The following is a 20,537-nucleotide window of genomic DNA, read 5'->3' on the forward strand; positions in this document are numbered from 1 at the left end:
AAGAGGCTTTAATGACCCCAGTCTGACGTGGATGTTCTTCTGAGAAGATTGGCTCTCTCAGATGGGCCTGGAGGATACAAAACAGGGCCAGGTCAGGATTTTGTGTGTTCGTGTTGATGTGTGTGTGCGTGCCAAGGAGACGATACAGAAAGAGGGAGCCAAACAGTGAACCATACTGGACAGAGAGACAAGAAGAGAATTTCAAATCAAAGGAAATCTAGTAAGTATGCCAACTAGGTACCTCCTTGACACAGAGGTGGGGGGACACAAGTCAACAACAACAAAAAACACAGTCACAGCTGAGAGATGAGAGGGAAAAAAGCTAAAGATAACGGTCACTCAAGAACGATGAAGCGACATCGATTAAAGGAATCCACTGAGGGATGGTGGGTAGCGGAAGATGAAAAGGGAAGGAGGGGTGTGTGCATGAGAGGAGAAGAAGAGTGGGAGGAGAAGAGGAAGGAGGGCCAGTAAAACAGGATGAGAAGTCTCTCATACAGAAAAAGAATTTCTCTTCAGGAAATGACTTTCACACAGTTTGTACAGTATGCCAAGAACCCTTTAACTCTTTCATGCTTTCCAACCCATACCATTGCCACGGGCCAGAAAGATCCTTCAGTTAGTTTGGTTTCTCAGGTTATTAAACAGGAGCCATGCACAGTACAAATGCAGGCCAACTGAACACTGTATTAAGTGTTGTTTCAAAAAGACTGAAACTTGTGCATTCTCTGATATGGGTGGGAATTGAGGTCCATTTATCTGCTGCTCTGACAGACAATTATGATTTTCCAAAAGAGGTTCTCCTAAATGTAGCTGAGCAGTCACTTCTCACATAGTCCCTGGTCTCCCTAACATGTTGTGAGGCTGTGAGCATTGGACACTCAATCATTTATGCATTTAGCAGACGCTTATATCCAAAGCGACTTCCAAAAGGAAGCCTCGATCTCAGTCAAGATTGGAAACGCTCAACAAAAAAAAAACGGTATCACAAAGCTACTACAATGTCATTACTCCATCTGACATCAATCAGGTCACAGCGCTGGATAATAGTGCTGAATCGAGGCTTTGTGAGAATCCATCAATCCTAAGGGCTGACCACTAGTCATGAATCTAAACCCCCCCACAACCACATCCCTCAGTCAAGATGAATTACTGTTGTGTGTTTGCCGCCATGAAAATATCTTCTAGTGGCATTTGCATTGACCATGCCCTCAGCAGGCCAAACAAAATAACAGCAGGAATGTGCAGCAGAAGGCTGCAGGAGCCAACACCAGCAGATGGGCCAGGGCACTGTGGGTAACTGTTCACACTTCACGCACAGTATCCCTTCTCCATCTCTACTACCCTTCTCAAGGTCTTTTTAGTAGCTACAAAAGTAAGTCTTCAGTAACCATTTACAGTCATTGCGAACCCCTGTGCAAGGTGGACAAAAACTGCGGGCAAAAACAGCCTATGTGGGACGCAAACAGTTGATTTATGTCCCTCCCCTCTTGCCATTCTCTGCATGTCATTTTTCCCCCATGAAAGTAACTGTTTATGTAATTGTTGGTCCAGGGAGGCGGTGTGGTGTGTATCGCAGGGCGGGCGTTAGCTTGCCAAGCATGCTGCCATTTGAAGTGCATTAGGAGAGCACGGCTAGAGTCCATGGGTCTCATGAAATCCAGATGTGCTCCCTGGAACGCAAGGGTAGGGACAGCCAGGATTGGTGCGTGTGTGTGCATATGATTGTGTGTGTGTGTGTGATTACGGCGGAGGCGGCAGAGTCTGATCAGACCCAGAGAGGGGGTTTCCCTGCCTTGTCAGCAGGGTCCTCAGGTCACAGTAAGCTGGCCTACCACTGCTGCAACGTTCACACACACCCTTCAACACACAAGTGACAACGTGTGGACAGATAGGGTGTAGAGTGGGGACATGGTGAAGCAGAGGCAGTTCATCGTTGGCACACGTTCGAAAACGTCTGACAGGAAGTCTTCCACAGACAAGTCTTCCACAGACATGTTCCTTTGTCCTCCAAGGGTCGGCATCCAAGTGCCTCGTGCCAGGGAATGAGGCCCTTTTCAGGTAGTTTGGTTCGACTCCTGGGGCGGCGGGGGTGTGCCCGCCTGTGTATCTGTCTGTGGTGAGGAGGATGTGTGCTGTGGGCTCTTGTTAAGAGGTGCAGTGAGGAGCTCAGACACAGGCCGTTGTTTTTGTTTGGACTGTACCCCTGGTTTCCGTGAATTCTGACCCGTCAGGAAGCTGGGATTGGCCCCGGAGACAATGGTCTATTGTTGTGGCGACCCACAACTTCTTCTGGGTTACAACAGGAAGCTGTCTTTGAACAGACACACACACAGACACTCGCATACACACACAGACACACACGCACATGTACAGACCCTCAAGCAGAGCCACACACTGAAACACTTAACACACACACACTGGAACACTTACACCGTCTGTAGCACACATCCATGTTTTTACGACAAAGTCTAAATATAGCCTGTGTTCCTCCGGGATCCCAGGTTCCAGAGAACATGAGTGATGAGCCTCGGCCATATCGGGCCCTCAAGGTATCCTGGGAAACATTCCACTCCCATCATTTTCTGCTGGTTCTGCTGGACTCGTTTTGCAAGGAAATTTAGGTTTAGTCCTGTCATAAATCATAAAATGATGGATATAGTGATCATTTCTAGACCACCTGAACCTACACCCAGTTTCTGAACTGAATGTAATGTAAGGTCCCAGAATTTTCCCTGAACACCGTTCATTGGAATGGAGAAGGAGTTCATTTGAAGGTGCGTTCTGAGGGGGTTTCGTGTGAGAAGTTTGATGATACCCATTCACAGAACAAATACTATGGTTCAGTACCAACCAGCATGAGTCACAGATGAGTTGATAAGAGGAGAAACAGAGAGTTGATCAGGCTCAGACAAACCACAGTGAACCATGTGGTCGTGATCATACAGAAGTAGAGACTCTCAGTCGGTTTGAGTCATGAGTGAGTCAAGCTTTAATCCCTTGTTGTCCCTTTTTGTCTGTGTGTTGGACAGCCAGACTTGGCTGACAGAAACAGACTGTTGAGTTGATAGACACACACATCACACACTCGCCAGAGACTTTGTGCACTCTCGGAAACAGATCCTCGGTTGGTGAGGATAAACAAATAAATACTCGGGAAGTTTATTAATACGTAAACATTCATGTAAAGTTGGAAACAGAGTACTCTGTTTCACTCGAATCGTCTTTGTTCATTCTTAAAAATGGTTCTGTCATTTGAATTACTGCTATATTTACACCCAATGAAAACACATCCTGTCATGACAGTGCTGTCCTCTTCTCCATAGTTATCCTCCCCCCGAGAGACAGTACTTATGGGGAGACATGTGGAGCCATCAGAAGCTCTGAAAAATGCCCCCGTGTGACCTCTAACTGTTGACCTGTTACAGAGGGTCACGACCTTTGGGAGCCATCTCTATGTCTGGAATCTTAAATACACACGCACACACTCCCACACACTCCCACACATAGACACGGATCACACATGCACACACACACACACACTAATAAAGCATTTTTCGGGGTTAGCAACCCTCAAGTTTAATAGTACTCTGAGTGCATTTAACTACATGCATTCCTTAACAGGAAGTCCACACAATCATGGAATGAAAGCGTTTGCTCACGGTCTGTGGCTATCTTGGTCTTCACTCTCCATTTCTGTTTGTGTGCTTTGAATACGTCTAAATACATCCAACACAACATTTAACATGTGGTTCAACAGGTCTTTTTTTATAGCAAACCCTGCTTTGTAAGTCTGAATTAGTGGCGGTCAGAGAAGCTGTCTCTGCATGCAGTTCATATGTGTGGTAGGGCCCTCATTTAGATAGTTATGTCACACACCCTGTAATTCTCATGTCAGCTGGAACCATACTATTTTGGAAGAAAACGGAGCGAGAAAAGTGTGAGCAAAACATTGACATGGGTGTTGTTAGGCTTGTTTGTGTGGGAGAGAAAGGGGTAGGCTGGGGGGGGGGGGGGGGGGGGGTTAGCGGGGCAGAGAGAGATAGAGCGAGGAATAGAGGAGAGAGAGAGGACAAGAAGGAGGGACAGAAATCGTCTTCTGGGGAAGTGTTCCTGCCTTTAGAATCCACGACAGAGTTTCAGTCTTTAGACAGAAAGCCTCGAGCATTCCACAGACGTCCTTACCATGCCAACCAGACCGCTAACGCTAATATGCCGTTTTTACTGGGCCCTCCGTTAGTGTGCACGTCCTGCGGCGGCCTCGACGGGGCCGGGTGGAAAACACAGCTCTGTGAATGCGGCTGGGCTGGGCTCCGTGGTGCCCGCGGCTCCGTGCCCAGATCCTTCTATAGTGTCCCGTGGTCGGGAGAGAAAGAGTGTTCTGGAATGTTCACTAGATCTACAAAACACCACAGACTTGGCTTGACAGGTACTGTTTGCTTTTTGAAAATGGCCCTCAACTGTAAGTCTCACTAGTGACCCTGCAAAGGGGATACTGAGCTGCTATCCCAAGTGTCAATATGATTAGCAGCTGTTGCGGACAGTTGAGGACAATGATAAATGGTACACAGCAGTGATTGGACACCACAGGGTCCAAGAATATTATCTTCTTATTGATTCCTTTCACCACTGGTAGGCCAACATCGAGTTGCTGATTCGAAGCCAGGTCCATTGAGCAACTGGGAGCATTTCAATGGTCTCAGACAGACTCTTTTCGAAACGACTTTCCTGTCATTGATAGATCCATGCCCCTGACCCACAGCTTTTAAACACTCCCCACTGGGATTCCTTTTGGCTGCCCAGAACGTGGAGTGAACACAGCATGATGTGTTACAGTGCTGACTGAGCATCTGTTGACAAAGTGCAGCAGAGCAGCAGTGACACAGTCACTCCGTCTGCAAACATCCTGTTTCCCCACAGCCCGACTGGCCCGTCGTCTTTAAGACAAATGGACCAGAACGGAGTTGCACAACAAATAGGACTAAAGTTGAATGCTGAACAATATCAGATTGTCGTTACCAGCATCACCCAGGGAGCATGGAAATGGGACACGTTCACGAAAGCAAATATTCACAGGCCTTTGTTTCTTCTTTACCTGCCCCTCATCTCACATTAGATCTAGAACTTCAGGAAACCTAGACTGGGCAGTTTTGAGGAACACTTCTCCTCTTCCTGTTTTCTTTCCTGCTACAGCGGAGGTGCGGTGGCGCGTCTTTCAGACCAGCAGCCTGTGAGGCTCCAGGATATCTGGAGCTTGGGGGAGGGGGGACACACAGACAAAGATCCACGTCCCATATATCCCAGATGAACTCAACAGGTGATCTGAGTGTGTTCATTTGACTGAGCCGACCGACCGACACGAGAGACACCCGACCAATGCGCCCTTTTCCTGATCCGCTTTGATCAGCTTCCACATATCAAATATCTCCAAAATATGTGACCATCTCTCTCACTGGTTTAAAACTACATATGACTCCAGTGGGTTCCATGGCCAGGCGTACTGTGAAGGACTCCTGAACCCCTCGGAGGGGCCTGTGTGTGTGATCCTTTCAGAGCTGCATCATATTTTTCACTCTCGCTTTGTTTTTCCTCCCTGTTTGTTAAAAGCATGAACTTTCCCCCCCCCCCTCACTCTGAGACCCTCTGCGTTCTTCCTGCTGTTGTTGCATCTTCAGTGTTGATCCCTATTCTGAAACACAAAATCGTATGATCTTAAATCCACAATATATTTGGAACCCTCTCACGTTACAGTGTTGTTTCAGAGATAGAAATGACTGCAGATTTATTATGAGAGAGGGAACAGTACAGAGCTCCTATACCGTATAGCTTTTCATCAGAATTCTATGTCAACAAACACGAATGGGGATCAGCTCAAGCTTCAGCAAAGATCTTGAACCAGTGAACAACAAGTGTTGGACTTTTGGCCCATCATTAAAGCACACTTGTGTTTCAGTCTGCTGCATGCAAATGATCAACAAATGAGGGAGAAGGTTTTAAATCTGTCTCATCGTCTCACACCCCTAATCCCTATTTCACAGTCCTTGTTTTCCTAAAAAAAAAGAAGAGAAAAGACACATTCTTCTCTGGGGACAAAGAGGTGATTCTCCTGGTCCAGCGAAGCAGCCTGGCCTGACCAAGAAATGGGGCTGAACGTGTCAGCTGAGTGAAAATGGATGAGGGGACAGGGTTGTGCTGATGTGATTTGTTGTGTAAGGACCACGCTTTGATTCTGTGTTGTGCTATTCTGTGCTATTCTGTGCTGTTGTGCTGTTGTGCTGTTGTGCTGTTCTGTGCTGTTCTGTGCCGTTCTGTGCTGTTCTGTGCCGTTCTGTGCTGTTCTGTGCTGTTCTCTCTCATCCTATGGCGGTACTTTAATCTGTTGTGTTGGAATGACACATTCCTCAACAGCAGCGCTGCCTCGGGCCTGGAGCAGTTGTCAATGCCCTCTCTGTCACCTCAGAAACGACAAGAACGAGGCCTGTTCCTCCAGGCCTGGACGGTGGTGTCGGAGGATTTTGCTGAGAGGGGAAACAGAGAAGAGGACACAGAAAAGAGAGACAGAGCTTGATACAATCAATACAACAGTTGTTTCTCATGACTATTTCTGTCTTGGACAGCCAGCTATATGTGCCACTACACAGAACCACACATAGAGAGCTGACAAAATCAAAGATTTATTGGAGGATGATATGAGTGTCTATTGTCTTGCGGCACCCTGAACATTGGGGGAAGACATCGCCCTACTCCCTGTTCGGTCAGAAACATTTTACTTTTGGCCAAATGGTTGACTGTTGGGCCTGGTTGGCGGGAGTCTGGGGTACACTGTAGCTGTATCTGCTCCTGTGCAGCTAGACAGTTTGTTTATTCAGGGGAGGCCCAGGGTACCGGGGTAGTCGGACATTTCCTGTCGGTGTGCCGAGAGAACAGACACGTCGGCCTGCCGGGCACCCCATATTTCCTGTCTCACTTTGCACTGTAAATGAGAGACACATTCTCATGGTTTAAAAAAACGTTTTTTTTCTTTTGTCAGACTATACTTGCATACAGAGTGAACATTTTCTTATAGTGAAAGACTTTGTCTTCGGGGCATTATAATAGTGTGATCTGTCTGTCTGTAATTCATATACTTGTCTGAATATATAACAACTAGGCTATATATCAACTCAGTATATTATATTTGTCAGAAATACCCCAAAGTCATTGCAAAAAGAAAGCAGGGTCCCCATGAAAATACAAAATAAATAATGAAGGAAACATTGTCCGATGGCATTGTTGTGATGAGCTCATTCAAGAGATAATGTGAGATAATTCTTAATGTGTAATGACGATGCTGCCCTCCAGCTGTTTTTATAGCGGGGTTTATGGTAACCTGCCTTGGTTGTATTGTGAGTCAGGGATTTGAGTGTAACATGGTGAGTCACACTCACTGCAAGGGAGTGCTTCGACAATAAGCTGTAATTAAACAGATCAGACGAAACTCAACCGAAAAAACGTTTTCTTTTCTTAGAACATCAGTTCGTGTTGGGATATTCCGATTTAAATTAAATTGGGACTTCATTAAAGTGGGCCGCTTTGTCAGTGGGCCGGTGGGTGGATTGCCCCACCTTGTGGACGGCTGCAAGCCCAACATGAGAAGACACGGGAATCGGGCAAGACATCGTCTGCGTGTAAATGGGCGTATCTCATTGTAAACGCTTGTAAAATATCAGTAAGTATAATGTCTCATCTAGCTTAATTCCTTGCATGGCTGTTTGAGCACTTGTGAATGGGTTACGGATACATGTGTTTAGAATAGTTTAGAATATAGGCCTACTAGCCTACTGTGTTGACGTCGGAACAGGGGCACCTGTAGCATTCATGTAGACTTTCTGTTAACGTAATTACTGTGCCTAACATGTGATCTAATACATCTGGCTGCTTGTGAATAATTTCTGAAAGCTGATTGGTTGAGAAGGACATAACGCTTGGATGTTGAGTTCAGTATATGGGTGGTGTGACTCAAAGAAAAGTGCGACAAGTTGTCCCAGGTAACCCCCCCCCCCCCCTACCCTCCCCGAACTACAGCAGAAAGGCAAACATCTTCTCACCGACTTGGACTTGGGACTTTAAAATGACCACGAGAAGAGTCAACCTGGTCTGAAGCGTCTATACCTTGCAGTTCGTTTAGTCACTGGAAATGAGTGGTAAGTGGCCTAAATTATGCATTAGCCTATGTAAACTGTTAAGCATGCTTTTCTTTAATTAAAAAAAAAAAATATGTATATAAAAGGAACCAACTTTGCCACAGTGTGACTGGAATTTCAGGACTTATAATGTCTGTGATACAATGGGCAAGGCAGTCTCAACAGCACATGAGTATTAGTGTAATTAAGATCCTTACTATCAACTCGATAAGGGTTGACCGTATGTTTGATACGCATATGTGTCAATATGTTAGTCTACTGGGAGACAGAGAGATTCCTTAGCAGGTGAACCTGTCCTAACCTGCCTGTACAACCTTACCGAACAACACTGGTGGCCAAGCAGATGGAGTTGCAGTGTCAATTTGCTGCCCAAAAAATGTACATAATGAAATCATGTTTCGTTACAATGTTTTTTTTTTTAATTGTGTATTTCTAAAATGGTAATGGCATGCTCAAACAAATAGGTGTTAACGTTAAAATTAGCCTACGTTTCAGATGAAACCGTTAACGTGAGCGAATTGGACAGGCAACAGAATAGCTGCTGGGATTTCTACATCGTAATACCGAGAAACATTAGCAACCCACTTGTCGAGTACTTTATAAGAGTTAAGCACAAACATCTCTACTTATGTGGGACTGGAAAGAGAGTTAAGATGGAAATATAGACGGACTGGACTGCAGTACAACTTAATTTAAAGCCATTCCACTCCCTGATTCTTTATCAGTGCTGACCTCAAGTTCCTTCAAATGTAGGCCTAACCCTTTATATTTTAAAGGTTCTTGGTGGGGAGATGTTTAACCAAGTCAGTCCACTTGCTAAAAGGTAGGTCAAGTTAATTAGTAGTGCAAACAAAGCGGTAGCCTACAACAGTTCTTAGTTCTTTATCTCAGCAGGAAGTCTGGTCTAAAGAACTGTATTTCTCACCCATTAACTTGTAATAGTCTGGGCTTCGTGGTGCAGTATATTAATCTACTTCTACTTCAAGAAGCCCTTGACATTCAGATTTTATCATGTTTTAGATATTACTTAATTATTATAATATGAGATAAAATCTCAAAAATTGTTTGGTATTACTAAACATTTGAGATATTTCAGTACAATCAAAATATTCTATTGTTCCCACCCCAAGTTCTCACCACTAGGTTTTTGTCTGGGCTCCCTGCGTGTTGAGGACTGTGAAATGATTCACACAGTGTTTGCATTCTTGGGTCATGAGGCATAATGTGAGCGCTGTACTGGTGTCCTCCCCATTATGCTTTATGAGTGTTTGAGCTTAACCACCCCTCCACAGTCACCTTGTACCACGGAGAGCAAATGAATCAAAAAACTGTTGAGGCATCCTGTGTAGGTTCTGTCAGCAGGTCCTGTGTAGTGTACATGAGACATCTCTTGACCCACAGTCCATACATCACACCACCTCATAGTGAGTGCTAACCCGAAGGCCCGGCATCTGTTTGTTCCCTGGAGCCCAGCCAGTACATCTGACTCCCAACTATCTGCAGCAAACACGACACATCCAACCTTGTTTTTCTACGTCTTGCCTTTCAGCAGGTTCCGCAGAATGTGGAAGCAAACGTCTTCCCATCTAACACAGGATTGGGGTTAGGACAAGGGTTAGAAAATAGGAAGAAAAAAAAACAGATGTGATGAGATGAAATGAAACTGTGACATTTTGTTCAAGCTGTGTTGAACACGTACCGTGCTCACCACACGTCCACCGTCCTCCCCGGCCTGCTTCCCGAGGGTCGCATTCCTTGCTGCCCCTAGCAACAATGAAACCCAAAGCCGCGGCCCTCGCATGTCGCGGCAGAGCAGCCCATGGTCTCACGCCACTGCGTGGACGCGTGCGTCAACCGGCACTGACTGAATGTGCCGTTCGCCCCCCCCCCCCCCAGGCATCCAAATCTGGGCGACGGACTACGATGCGGGCGAGGAGGAGGGCGAGGAGGAGGGTCGCCCCACGTCCCCCTGGTCGGAGGAGCGCTGCGAGGAGCTGTGGGACCGCGTGGAGGGCGTGAGGCACAAGCTGACCCGTCTCCTCAACCCGGCCAAGCTCACGCCCTACCTGCGCCAGTGCAAAGTGATGGACGAACAGGACGAGGACGAGGTCCTCAACTCCATCCAGTACCCCCTGCGCATCAGCAAGGCCGGTGAGACTGGGGGGGGGGGGGGGAGGGTTCGGGAAGGGGGGAGAGAGTGATGGAGGGGGGGGGGGAGATTGACAACAGGAAAGGATGGAACAGGTGTGTGGCTGAGTTAGTGAGTGAGGGAGAGAGACAGTGAGTGAATGATGGAGGGTGGGAACGGGAGAAAGAGCGAGAGAGATCAAAAGGAAAAGGGGAGGCAGAAGAGAACGGGGTTGGCGGACAGAAACTGAGGGGAAACCCACCAAGGAGAGGGAGATGATGCAATAGTAGACAGGATGAGGTCATACATACCAGGTGCTTTATCAGGCCTCGCCTGCAGGATAGCAGTGCGGTTGTCGGTGCTCATTCATCTCTCCTTGGTGTCTTCGTATCTTTACCCAGCATGCACTCCCAATCTCTCCTCAGGCCGCTTGATTGACATCCTGCGGGGGCGAGGCCAGCGAGGTCTACAGGCCTTCATGGAGTCTCTGGAGTTCTACCACCCAGACCAGTACACCCACCTGACTGGAGAGATGCCCACCCACCGCTGCTCCATCATGCTGGGTAGGCCCCGAGCCTCCACACCCCTCCTACCCCCTCCCAGCACCTTGGGTCCTCCCCATCCTCCTCTATCCGATAGGACCCCACCTTCTCCATAACTCACAGAAATATCCCAGTCAAAACATGACCATCATCACCAGGCGCCTCAAACACAACTTCACGACACATACATACACGGCACACCACATGACAGGGGACGCCGCAAACAACACAGGACGCGAAGGGCACAACACAGTAAGGCTCGGTCTGCGCGCCTGTCGTCCGTCTGGACGTCTCCGCCCACGGCGGAAGGAGCTTGACGTGTGTTTGTCTCCCAGACGAGGAGGGTCCGCAGGGCCTGACCCAGTTCCTGCTGCTGGAGGTCAACAAGCTGAGGGAGCAGCTGAGGGGCTGCCGCCTGTGCGAGCGCCGCCTGTCCCAGCGCTGCCGCGTGGCCGAGGAGGAGCGCAGCCGGGCCGAGCGCAAGGCCCAGGAGCTCCGACACGACCGCCTGCAGCTGGAGAGGTGACGACGCCGCGGCAGAAACATTCACGCGCCGTCGTTTTTTTTCTCTTTTTTTTGTTCACGCATGTTGAGTATGAGGCAAAGAAGTGGACTTCAACCTTGTTGGCGTGTGGATTTCTGTATGAATGTGTGTGGGTATGTATGGGTGTGTGTGTGTGCATGTGTGGGTGTGTGTGTGGGTGTGTCTGCGTGGGCGTGCGTGTGTGTGGTTGTGCGTGTGTGTGCGATAAACCATACAGGCTGCGTCAGGACTGGGAGGCGGGGAGCAGGGAGCTTAGCAGGCTGAAGGACAGGCACCTGGAGCAGGCCATGAAGTACTCCCGTTCCCTGGAGGAGCAGGGCAAGGCTTCCGCCCGCGAGAAGGAGCTGCTGGCTCAGGTAGAGGAGAGGGAGACACTGGCGGGAGAGGGAGGCGGTGGGGTGGATCGTGGAGGGGTGGGGGAGAGGGAGAAAGCCGCTGAGACAAGCAGGGAGAGGGGGAGGAGATGAAAGGGGAAGCGGGAGCCATTATCTTGGCAAACAGCTGCCAGAGGAATGTGTAGAGAGGTGAAGAGATGCCATCGAAGGGTGATGCTGTTGAAACTTGTCGTTCAGCCTTTTACACAAATATTCCCTAGAATAATACACTTGATTCAACAGGTGCTATGTAGTACGGTTACACAGGCTTAATTACTGTCCACCGATGTCTTTATGAGCGTGTAATTAGACGAGCCAGTAGGATCCAGTCATGAGTCAACTTCTGACCCATTACCGAAACTGAAATTGGCTTTGCCACCCTGCCGTGAACTCCACCGTGTCGGGCTAACTGTGTCCGATTGCTCAGGTGGAGCAGCTGAACAGCAGGCTGATGGAGGCGGAGAAACAGACGAGCAGTGACATGGTCTCCCCAGGGTCGGTCAAGAGGAACAGCAGGGTGGGCGACTGTGTGAGGAGCGCTCCCCCCGTCCCGGAGAAGCCGTTGCAGCTGAACACCACCCAGATACGGGGTCACACTCAAACACAGGTGAGCTCACCTCGCACGCAGGATGAACAATGCATCACAAAGTTAGCATGTTCGTGCCCTTCTACCCACGTCCATACCCACGTCAATATTTTCACGAGGTAGAAATGATCTTCTCTGTTTTGTTACCTAGTTCCTTTCCTGACAGTGATTGTTTTTTGCTCGGTTCCTCTACCGCTTTTGAAACTCCCCGAAAATACCTCAGCTGCTGTCGCCGTAGGTCTGACTCGGTGACTGACTACTACCAGACTGGGGACTCTAGTATGCCGAGCTAAAGCCAAAGACGGAGCTGCAGTCTCAGGCCTCAGCACTTCTCCCTGAACCACCTCTGTTACCCTGCATTTTGTTTCCGTGGGCCCAGGCTCTGATGGACATCGTGCACCAGGACCGCAGAGAGGCCGCCGAGCAGAGACACGAGCTGTGCGGTACCATCTCCAGACTGCAGGAGGAGCTGGAGGACGCGGAGGAACACAGGGACAAGGTGAGGAAACGGGGTCCAGCGTTAGCCGCCAGCTAGCCTGAAAAAGTTCTGTTATGTTCCAGTATTCTTCCTGTTATGTCAAAGGGATTCTTTAGCTCCTTTCAGTCGTAGACTAGTGACAAAATGTCACGAAATGGACTGACCCTAGCCCCGTTGTGCTGTTGTTGACGGTTCTGTGCAAAATGTTTGTGCTGTTGTTGTGTAGCTGGAATCCCAGTGTGAGCAGCTGCAGCTGAAAGTGAGGACCCTCCAGCTGGACTGGGAGACGGAGCAGAAGAGGAGCGTGTCCTACTTCAACCAGGTCATGGAGCTGGAGAAGGAGAGAGACCAGGTGTGGTGGAGAGGTCGGGGAGATCCCCCGCAGTGATCGCAGAGGGGTCAAGGGGTATGATGACGAAACGCCTGCCGAAGCTCAGGCTCATTCAGGACTGTGAATCGTCTCCATCCCCGTTAGGCACTACGCAGTCGAGACAGCCTGCAGCTGGAGTTCACTGACTGCCTATTGGACAAGAATCGCCTGCGTAAACGAATCGCTGAACTGGAGGCCAACGCGGAGCAGCAACAGAGAGAGCTGGAGAGAGAGAGGGAGAAGAGCAGGGAGCAGAGCGCCCCCTGTCTGAACTGTGTGAGTAGGAGGTGGACTGACAAACAACAAGCTGTCAATCATCCTCTCTTTCTCTCCCTGACAATTTAGTCAGGCATGAGTCTTCCGGCAGTCTGTCAGAACAGGCTAACCGAAACGACACACATCTATTCAATCTGTGTACCTGTCTCATGTGAAGGCCTGTGTTGTCGTCTCTGATCCCTCCCTCTTTCCTCCTCCCTCCTTGCCCCCCTCCCTCCTCCCTCCATGCCCCCCTCCCTCCTTGCCCCCTCCCCCCTCCCTCCTTGCCCCCTCCCCGCTCCCTCCTTGCCCCCTCCCTCCTTGCCCCCTCCCCCCTCCCTCCATGCCCCCCTCCCTCCTTACCCCCTCCCTCCTTGCCCCCTCCCTCCTTGCCCCCCTCCCCCAGTCCCACCTGTCTCTCTGCAGTGAGGAGCAGTGCTACGGCCCCTGCTGCTCTCAGGGCCTGAACATGGCCTTCAGCCCTCAGCCCAACGGCAACCTGCTGCTCCGCAAGGTGTGGTTCCCCCCCTGTCATCATCATCATCACCCTCGTCCTCGTCACGCTAAGCAGCGTGTTCCAACAACACCACGATGTGGTCTTGTGCTCGAACCACAGCTGCCAAGTCTCACGCTCTGACAGTGAGACTCGCTCACTTGAACCAGTTCACACACCTCACCTTCTTATTTCTCGCACTGAGAATCCCCCCGCCCCCCCCCCCCAAAAAAAAAAGTTATATTGCTTCTTTCTTTCTTTTTCGAATACATTTCCTCACTCGTCCTCGCGTTCCGGGAAATCCTTTCTGCGTGCACTGTTTGTGAACGCTCGCGTGCAACATAGTTACAGACGGTGCAACATTTCTGCCTTGAGCAGGCTGTTTAAAAGGGGCTATTGTGAGCTGAATGCTGTGTTTGCCACGCACAGATTGCTCAAATTAAAGCCAGGATCGGTACGTTTTGCGAACGTAGGAATTTTGGCTTGAGTTCCAAATAATTCAGTCCAAAATAAAACATCTCACCCCCTCCCTTCAAAGCCACTCGCCCAAAAAAACATGAAAACGTAGACAGACGAGACAAGTAGCCCTTCAAATCATTGGTTGTGTTTATTTCAGTCAATAGATATCATATGTTTTTTTTATTTTACTGTCAAACCTTTAGATGTATTAGTTGCTATCAGGATGTGAAGTGTATATTAGCTTTAATGGAAAAAAAGTTTTTTTATGTACGCTCGCTTGCATACATGCATACTAATTTATGTCCATATCAACGCTGAAATCAAACCTACGCCCCCGCCCCCAGTATATCCCCGAATCATTGTAATAATCTTATTAAGGAATTTGTGCCTTATTATAGACACACAATAAGCATTTTTAAGTTCAACTTAATCTTTACAGCACATTCTTCCAATGTTGCAATGACTTCTCATTGTTGTACAAGAACAACAATCCAGGTCATAATTAGCGTGGCTCTACATGCTCTGCATGGCTTGAACAGAGTTTATCCCTGAGATTCACAGTGTTGACAGAAAGAGATCCATCAGCATGTTGGTGCTTGTACTGGATCTCTCAATAAAAGGTGGGCCTTGATTGAATAGTCTACGACTGCAACCCTCCTCTGCACAATGAGACCACTTGATGGCTGGGTTTGTATCAGCTGTGTGGATAATCCCATCCACCAAGGTTAGGCAGGAGATTCCCCTCAAGGAGGAAAGGAGAGGCTAGCTAGTCATCGGTCCTTTATGTCTCTTTTCTCTTTTGACACAGACTCCCTCTAGAGGCCAAGACAGTGAACATTCGGAAGGTGAGCTTTGCTACATTTCAGGGGCTTGGTTGGGTTGTGCAAATAAAAAAAAACAAAATAAAACACAGTTCAGAACGAAGTGCGTTTGGTGTTCAATTCATGTCAAAATATGGATTTGGTCTGCATGCAGGTTCCCGCTCCAACTCAGATGAGAATCTGTTAACACCTGTAAGTCCTCCAGCTTTACTCTACATGTAACGTCCATGAATAAAATCAAAGCTGATCTACGTTTGATATGCATGCTTCAGTTCTCTGGCCATGGCACAGACTCACTGTGTGCTCTTGGAACAATGTGTGGCTCTGCAAAATGGGATGCTAAATAATTCACGAGTCTTGTGTTGTGCAGTATTTAGAGGGCAAACCATAACCCCCCCATTTCTAAGACAGGCTGCCTACCTGAACTTTCATATCCTTACACCATCCACATACTCTCTACATACTGCCCACTGTCCTCTTGTTATATTACGTATGGTATTCTGTATTCTGCGTCCTGCATTGTTTTTCTTTCCCGCTGCATGTGTTGATAGACCGAGGACAGTGAGAAGGACATCAACCGACTCTCCACCTTCCCCTTCCCTCCCTGCGTGAACTCCATAAACCGACGATTCAACACTGAGTAAGTCGGTCGTGTAAAAATGTGACACCACTATACTTCTTCCTACTGTAAGTACTTGAGGTCGAAACACAGGCAACTCGATACGTGTAAATCTTCAATAACCAGTTGTGTTTGACATGTCTGTCTTGATGTCATCTTGTGTCAGGTTTGACCTGGACTCCTGGGGCAGTGATGAAAATGAGAACCTCACAGGTGTGGTGCAATCAGAACATGGATTACTGCCTGCTTTCCATCTAGAATGTTCCTCAAATAATGTTTTAGTGTAGAGGAGCTCATTCCGTTCCTGGAGCTATAGCGTTTGTAAATCCGATTTCTCAGACTTACATACGGCCATAGGTTGTATTATTATAACCTTTATTTAACCAGGAGAGACCCATTGAGATTAAGAATCTCTTTTTCAAGGGAGACCTGTCCAAGACAGGCAGCAGCATTCATACAAATATAGTTACAAAAATACAAAAGGAGACAAAATATAGGAGTTAGTGTCAAAGCCAGGTACGTTTAATTTTAAAGCATTAAGCGAGATTAATTACTTTAGTTTCAAGACATTTTGCAACATATTCCATGCCGAGGGTGCGGAGTACAGAAAAGCCCTCATTCCAATTTCCTTACGGGCATAAGGGACAGATAGCATGACGCAGTCCTGCGAACGCAGAGAGCATTTCCCGGCACTCTTCTGATTTATAGGGACACACAAGTAGAATGGGAGCAGACCAAGAATGGCCTCAAATATAAAGGCATACCAATGACCGAGCCCACGGGTGGTCAGAGCAGGCCCTCCTACCCGAGAGTATAACTCACAGTGATGAGTCAGAGCTTTACAGTTTGTATCATTTGTGCATGTGCATTGTGTTTTAAGGGTGGTTGTGTGGACGTTGTGTCTCATTGTGTGTTGTGCTGTGTTCGCAGGAGACCAGAATGAGCCCTCCCTATGGGACTCCTGCAGCTCTCTGAACTCTCACCTCTTCCCCCCTGACCTGGTCAACCTGCCGCCTGTCGCCCCTCACAAACCCAGCCCCAACCAACTGGGGTATGCCTCCGCCCCCTCCCCTGCTGTTAGGAACTGTCCCAAAAGTATGAGATATTGTACAGTATGCCAACAAGAAACATGTTTGCGTGTGTGTGTGTGTACCGTCCCCGTCCCCCTCCCGCAGAGTGGAGCTCCTCTCCCCAGCCCCTAGCCCCCCCACCTCGCCCAAACGGGGACGATGCAGCCTGGCAGATGACGTCACCATCGTCGGGGGCAACCAGACGGGCATCTTCATCAGTAGCGTGAAGGCAGGCTCTACTGCTGAGAAGTGTGGTCTGAAGGAGGGGACCGAGCTGCTGGAGGTGAGAGGGACGTGATAGACGTCATGCAGAGGTGCATCAAGCAGTCAAGGCAGTAGATTTAGACACGGTGGGAACTGCTGTGGAACATAGAGACAACGTTAAAAGTTGGAAATGAGAGGAGAGGAGAGGAGGAGTCTGTCAACCTTTAGTGACCAAAACATAATGGTCCCAACAGTGAACCGCTTCAAGTTTCGTTCAGAGACTCGCTGTAGCGATACCGCAAACCCGGTTCCTGTCTGACGTGGTTACCTATTCCACCATTTGACTTGATCCACAACATGGCTGCTCTTCCAACCACGTGACGCCCATGAACTCGGGTGTTGGTGACTCTGTTGTCCCCAGCTGGAGCGGGTGCTGTTCGGTGGGGGCAGCGTGGTGCTGGCACAGTGCACAGGAGAGGTGGCCCATTTCTCCCTGCAGTGGTGGGCAGAGCCCTCCTCACTCAAACACCAGCTCAACACTGAAGGTAAGCCTCTTCTTCCTCCTGTATGTCCCACTGCTGGGCTGGACTCACAACCGCCACATGGCCGAGCAAGGATGGAAATGAAGTCGGAGTGCTGTCATTTCATTGTTTCAGAAAACAGCTTGAAGTCTGTAAGATGTAGCGCCTGTCCAGTTTTAAGGGAGTGTAAGGGAAAAGAGAATCCTCTATGAGACCACCTCCTCCTCTCCCTCCCTCCTCAGCCTACTCCAAGCTGTGCACCCAGCTCTCCTCCCCTTCCCTCCTCAGCCTACTCCAAGCTGTGCACCCAGCTCTCCTCCCCTTCCCTCCTCAGCCTACTCCAAGCTGTGCACCCAGCTCTCCTCTCCTTCCCTCCTCAGCCTACTCCAAGCTGTGCACCCAGCTCTCCTCTCCTTCCCTCCTCAGCCTACTCCAAGCTGTGCACCCAGCTCTCCTCTCCTTCCCTCCTCAGCCTACTCCAAGCTGTGCACCCAGCTCTCCTCCCCTTCCCTCCTCAGCCTACTCCAAGCTGTGCACCCAGCTCTCCTCTCCTTCCCTCCTCAGCCTACTCCAAGCTGTGCACCCAGCTCTCCTCTCCCAACTTCCTGGGAGCTGACTCGTTCTATGTACGCGTCAACATGGATCTGGGTTCCCATGGCGACTCCCCCTGCCTGAGGGTGCACTGTGATGACATCATCCATGTGACGGACACCCGCTACAACGGAAGGTACCAGTGGCGCTGCTCGCTGGTGGAGCCCCGGACGGGCAAAGCCCTGCAGGCGGGCGCTATGCCCAACTACAACAGGTACAGTACATGAGCAGGGTGGACTGGAGGAGGGGAGGTGGGGGTGCAAAACAAATATATTAACGCTTGAATTCTTAGAACTGTCCGTTTAGGTTGACCGATGCATGTATGCCAGCGATGGCAATTCTCCTCATTTTCCTCCGTCTGTCTCAGAGCTCAACAGCTGTTGCTGGTGAGGCTACGCACCATGGCGCTGCAGAAGGACTTCAAGAAGAAGGTAGTGGAGTCCTCCAAATACAATCCGTTTCCGTAGATGACCCTTCAAATGAACCGTGAGCGATCATACAAAGTGAATATGGAAAAAGAAACAACTTGTTTTTCGCCATTCCTCTGTGTAGTTATACAAGAAGTTCTCCGAGCGCGTGCGATTGGTCAAGGCTGTATCCCCTAGCTGTCGTGGGATTGGTTCAACCCCCCAAGTTCTCTACACCCTTAGCCACCGTAAGGCCCTCTGACAATTGTGAACAAATCACTATCATTATCTAATTTGTATCTTTGGATGTATTTTATATACTGTATATTGGGCTACAAAATGGATATGTTAATATGTGTGTTCCTGTGTGTGTGTGTCCTCTCAGGTCATGAGGACCACCTGATCCCCTACAGTATGGTCCAGCCTGTTCAGGTCAAAACCAAAAGACCCGTCATCTTCTCTCCTTCTCTGCTCTCCCATGCCCTTATAGAGAGACTGCTGCAGCCTGCAGATTCTGGGCTGGACTTCAACACTTGTCAACCAGGTACACACGCACACTCACACCCACGTGTTTTCTGACCTTATGTAAGTCATGTCAGATACAGCAAATGTCTTGTTTTCATGTTCCTGTCGCACTCTGGTTGTGAATTCTCTCTGGTATCCTTGGTCCCCTGGTTGTTGTAGAACCCATCCCGGCCTTAGACAGGCGCGACAGGAAGGTCTTCCTGTTGGACTCTTCCAGCCCAGAGCGGGCTCTGGGCATACGGCTGCAGTCTATTCAAGATGTCATCAGCCAGGTAAAGCTCGGGCACGAAACACACGCACATACCTAAGTCTTTCTTCTTCTGTCTCGGTTCTGACGTCTGGTTTCTGTGTGAATGCCAGGACAAGCACTGTCTGTTGGAGCTGGGTCTGGGCAGCGTGGAGCGCCTACTGAGACAGGGGGTCTACCCCATCGTCCTTCACATCCGACCCAAGAACAAAAAACACAAGAAGCTGAGGTAGGGTTGCATTTATACATCTGTGATCCATCCGGAGGTTGTGAGACGTGGTCCACATTTCCTGTTTGTAATCCACTGTCATCTTCCTCAGTCTGAAGAAATAGAACATGTCTTCCCTTCTCAAAGCTCTCTCTCTTCGTGGAGGAGGGACTCGTCATCCAAGACGTGCCATTTTGATTACAGGACAAAAGCTATAACCCATCAAATGTTGTCCACCCTCGGCAGGAAGTTGTTGTCGGGTCATAGGGAGGAGGGTGTGATGGAACAGGTGTGCCAGGCGGAGGAGCTGCAGCTGGAGAACCTCCCCTTGCTGTACCACACCCTGGAGCCCAGCACCTGGAGCTGCACTGAGGAGCTGCTGTCAGCCTTACGCAATGCCATCCACAGCCAGCAGAGAGCGCTAGTCTGGGTCGAGCTGGACAGGATGCAATAGATGGCTTCAAGTTGCATTTATCAACGTTTTTACAGTATTTTTCATAGTTATGGTCATATATTCTTTCAGGAGAAATACATTTCATTTGGTTCCTACTACGGTAGTAAGAGTGCTCTGTAAATGTTAATTTTATTCAGGGAGATGTTTCCGTTTTCTGCTTTACATATAGTTTTACAGTTTGAGTTTGAGACTCAGGTGATGTTCAGGGAGAGCTTGAAAAATAGATGGAGATACAGGTTAGATAAGTAGTCTAGTGGCGACCAACTTACGGTTCATCTAAGTTGTAGAGAAGGCATCATCCATGGAAATTATCGATGGACCGATGTGTGGATGATGACAGATATGGCCATATAAAACAACTTCCAGGCTGCTGTGTTTTTTCTACTGAATTTTTACATTAAAATGATCAACATCGCTTCCAAAGTCGGACTTGTTATTTACATTAGCCATAAGTTAAC

General features: G+C 48.8%; 1 protein-coding gene across 1 annotated transcript; it reads left to right on the forward strand.

Annotated features, from left to right (window-relative positions):
• Nucleotides 1-6,772: 6,772 nt before the first annotated feature.
• Nucleotides 6,773-20,494, forward strand: LOC146253836 (caspase recruitment domain-containing protein 11). Its single transcript, XM_084676639.1, has 25 exons — nucleotides 6,773-7,708; nucleotides 8,065-8,183; nucleotides 10,080-10,334; nucleotides 10,737-10,874; nucleotides 11,189-11,375; nucleotides 11,615-11,753; nucleotides 12,199-12,378; nucleotides 12,737-12,856; nucleotides 13,062-13,187; nucleotides 13,311-13,481; nucleotides 13,867-13,974; nucleotides 15,221-15,257; nucleotides 15,388-15,425; nucleotides 15,785-15,873; nucleotides 16,019-16,065; nucleotides 16,783-16,903; nucleotides 17,028-17,205; nucleotides 17,548-17,671; nucleotides 18,212-18,452; nucleotides 18,606-18,669; nucleotides 18,791-18,893; nucleotides 19,031-19,189; nucleotides 19,330-19,442; nucleotides 19,531-19,646; nucleotides 19,872-20,494. The coding sequence occupies exons 2-25, from the start codon at nucleotides 8,177-8,179 to the stop codon at nucleotides 20,077-20,079; spliced, it is 3,069 nt and encodes a 1,022-aa protein (XP_084532765.1). The 5' UTR covers nucleotides 6,773-7,708; nucleotides 8,065-8,176; the 3' UTR covers nucleotides 20,080-20,494.
• The last annotated feature ends 43 nt before the right edge of the window (nucleotides 20,495-20,537 follow it).

This window comes from Hypomesus nipponensis, chromosome 17 (genome assembly GCF_054491055.1).
Source record: "Hypomesus nipponensis isolate SF chromosome 17, ASM5449105v1, whole genome shotgun sequence".
Taxonomy (NCBI): Eukaryota; Metazoa; Chordata; class Actinopteri; order Osmeriformes; family Osmeridae; genus Hypomesus; species Hypomesus nipponensis.

Bases quoted from the DNA above. Each gene is read 5' to 3' on its own strand.
- LOC146253836 (XM_084676639.1), top strand. The intron at 10,875-11,188 runs GTAGGCCCCGAG...TTTGTCTCCCAG, and splicing joins CCGCTGCTCCATCATGCTGG to ACGAGGAGGGTCCGCAGGGC. The intron at 18,894-19,030 runs GTAAGGCCCTCT...GTGTCCTCTCAG, and splicing joins TCTCTACACCCTTAGCCACC to GTCATGAGGACCACCTGATC.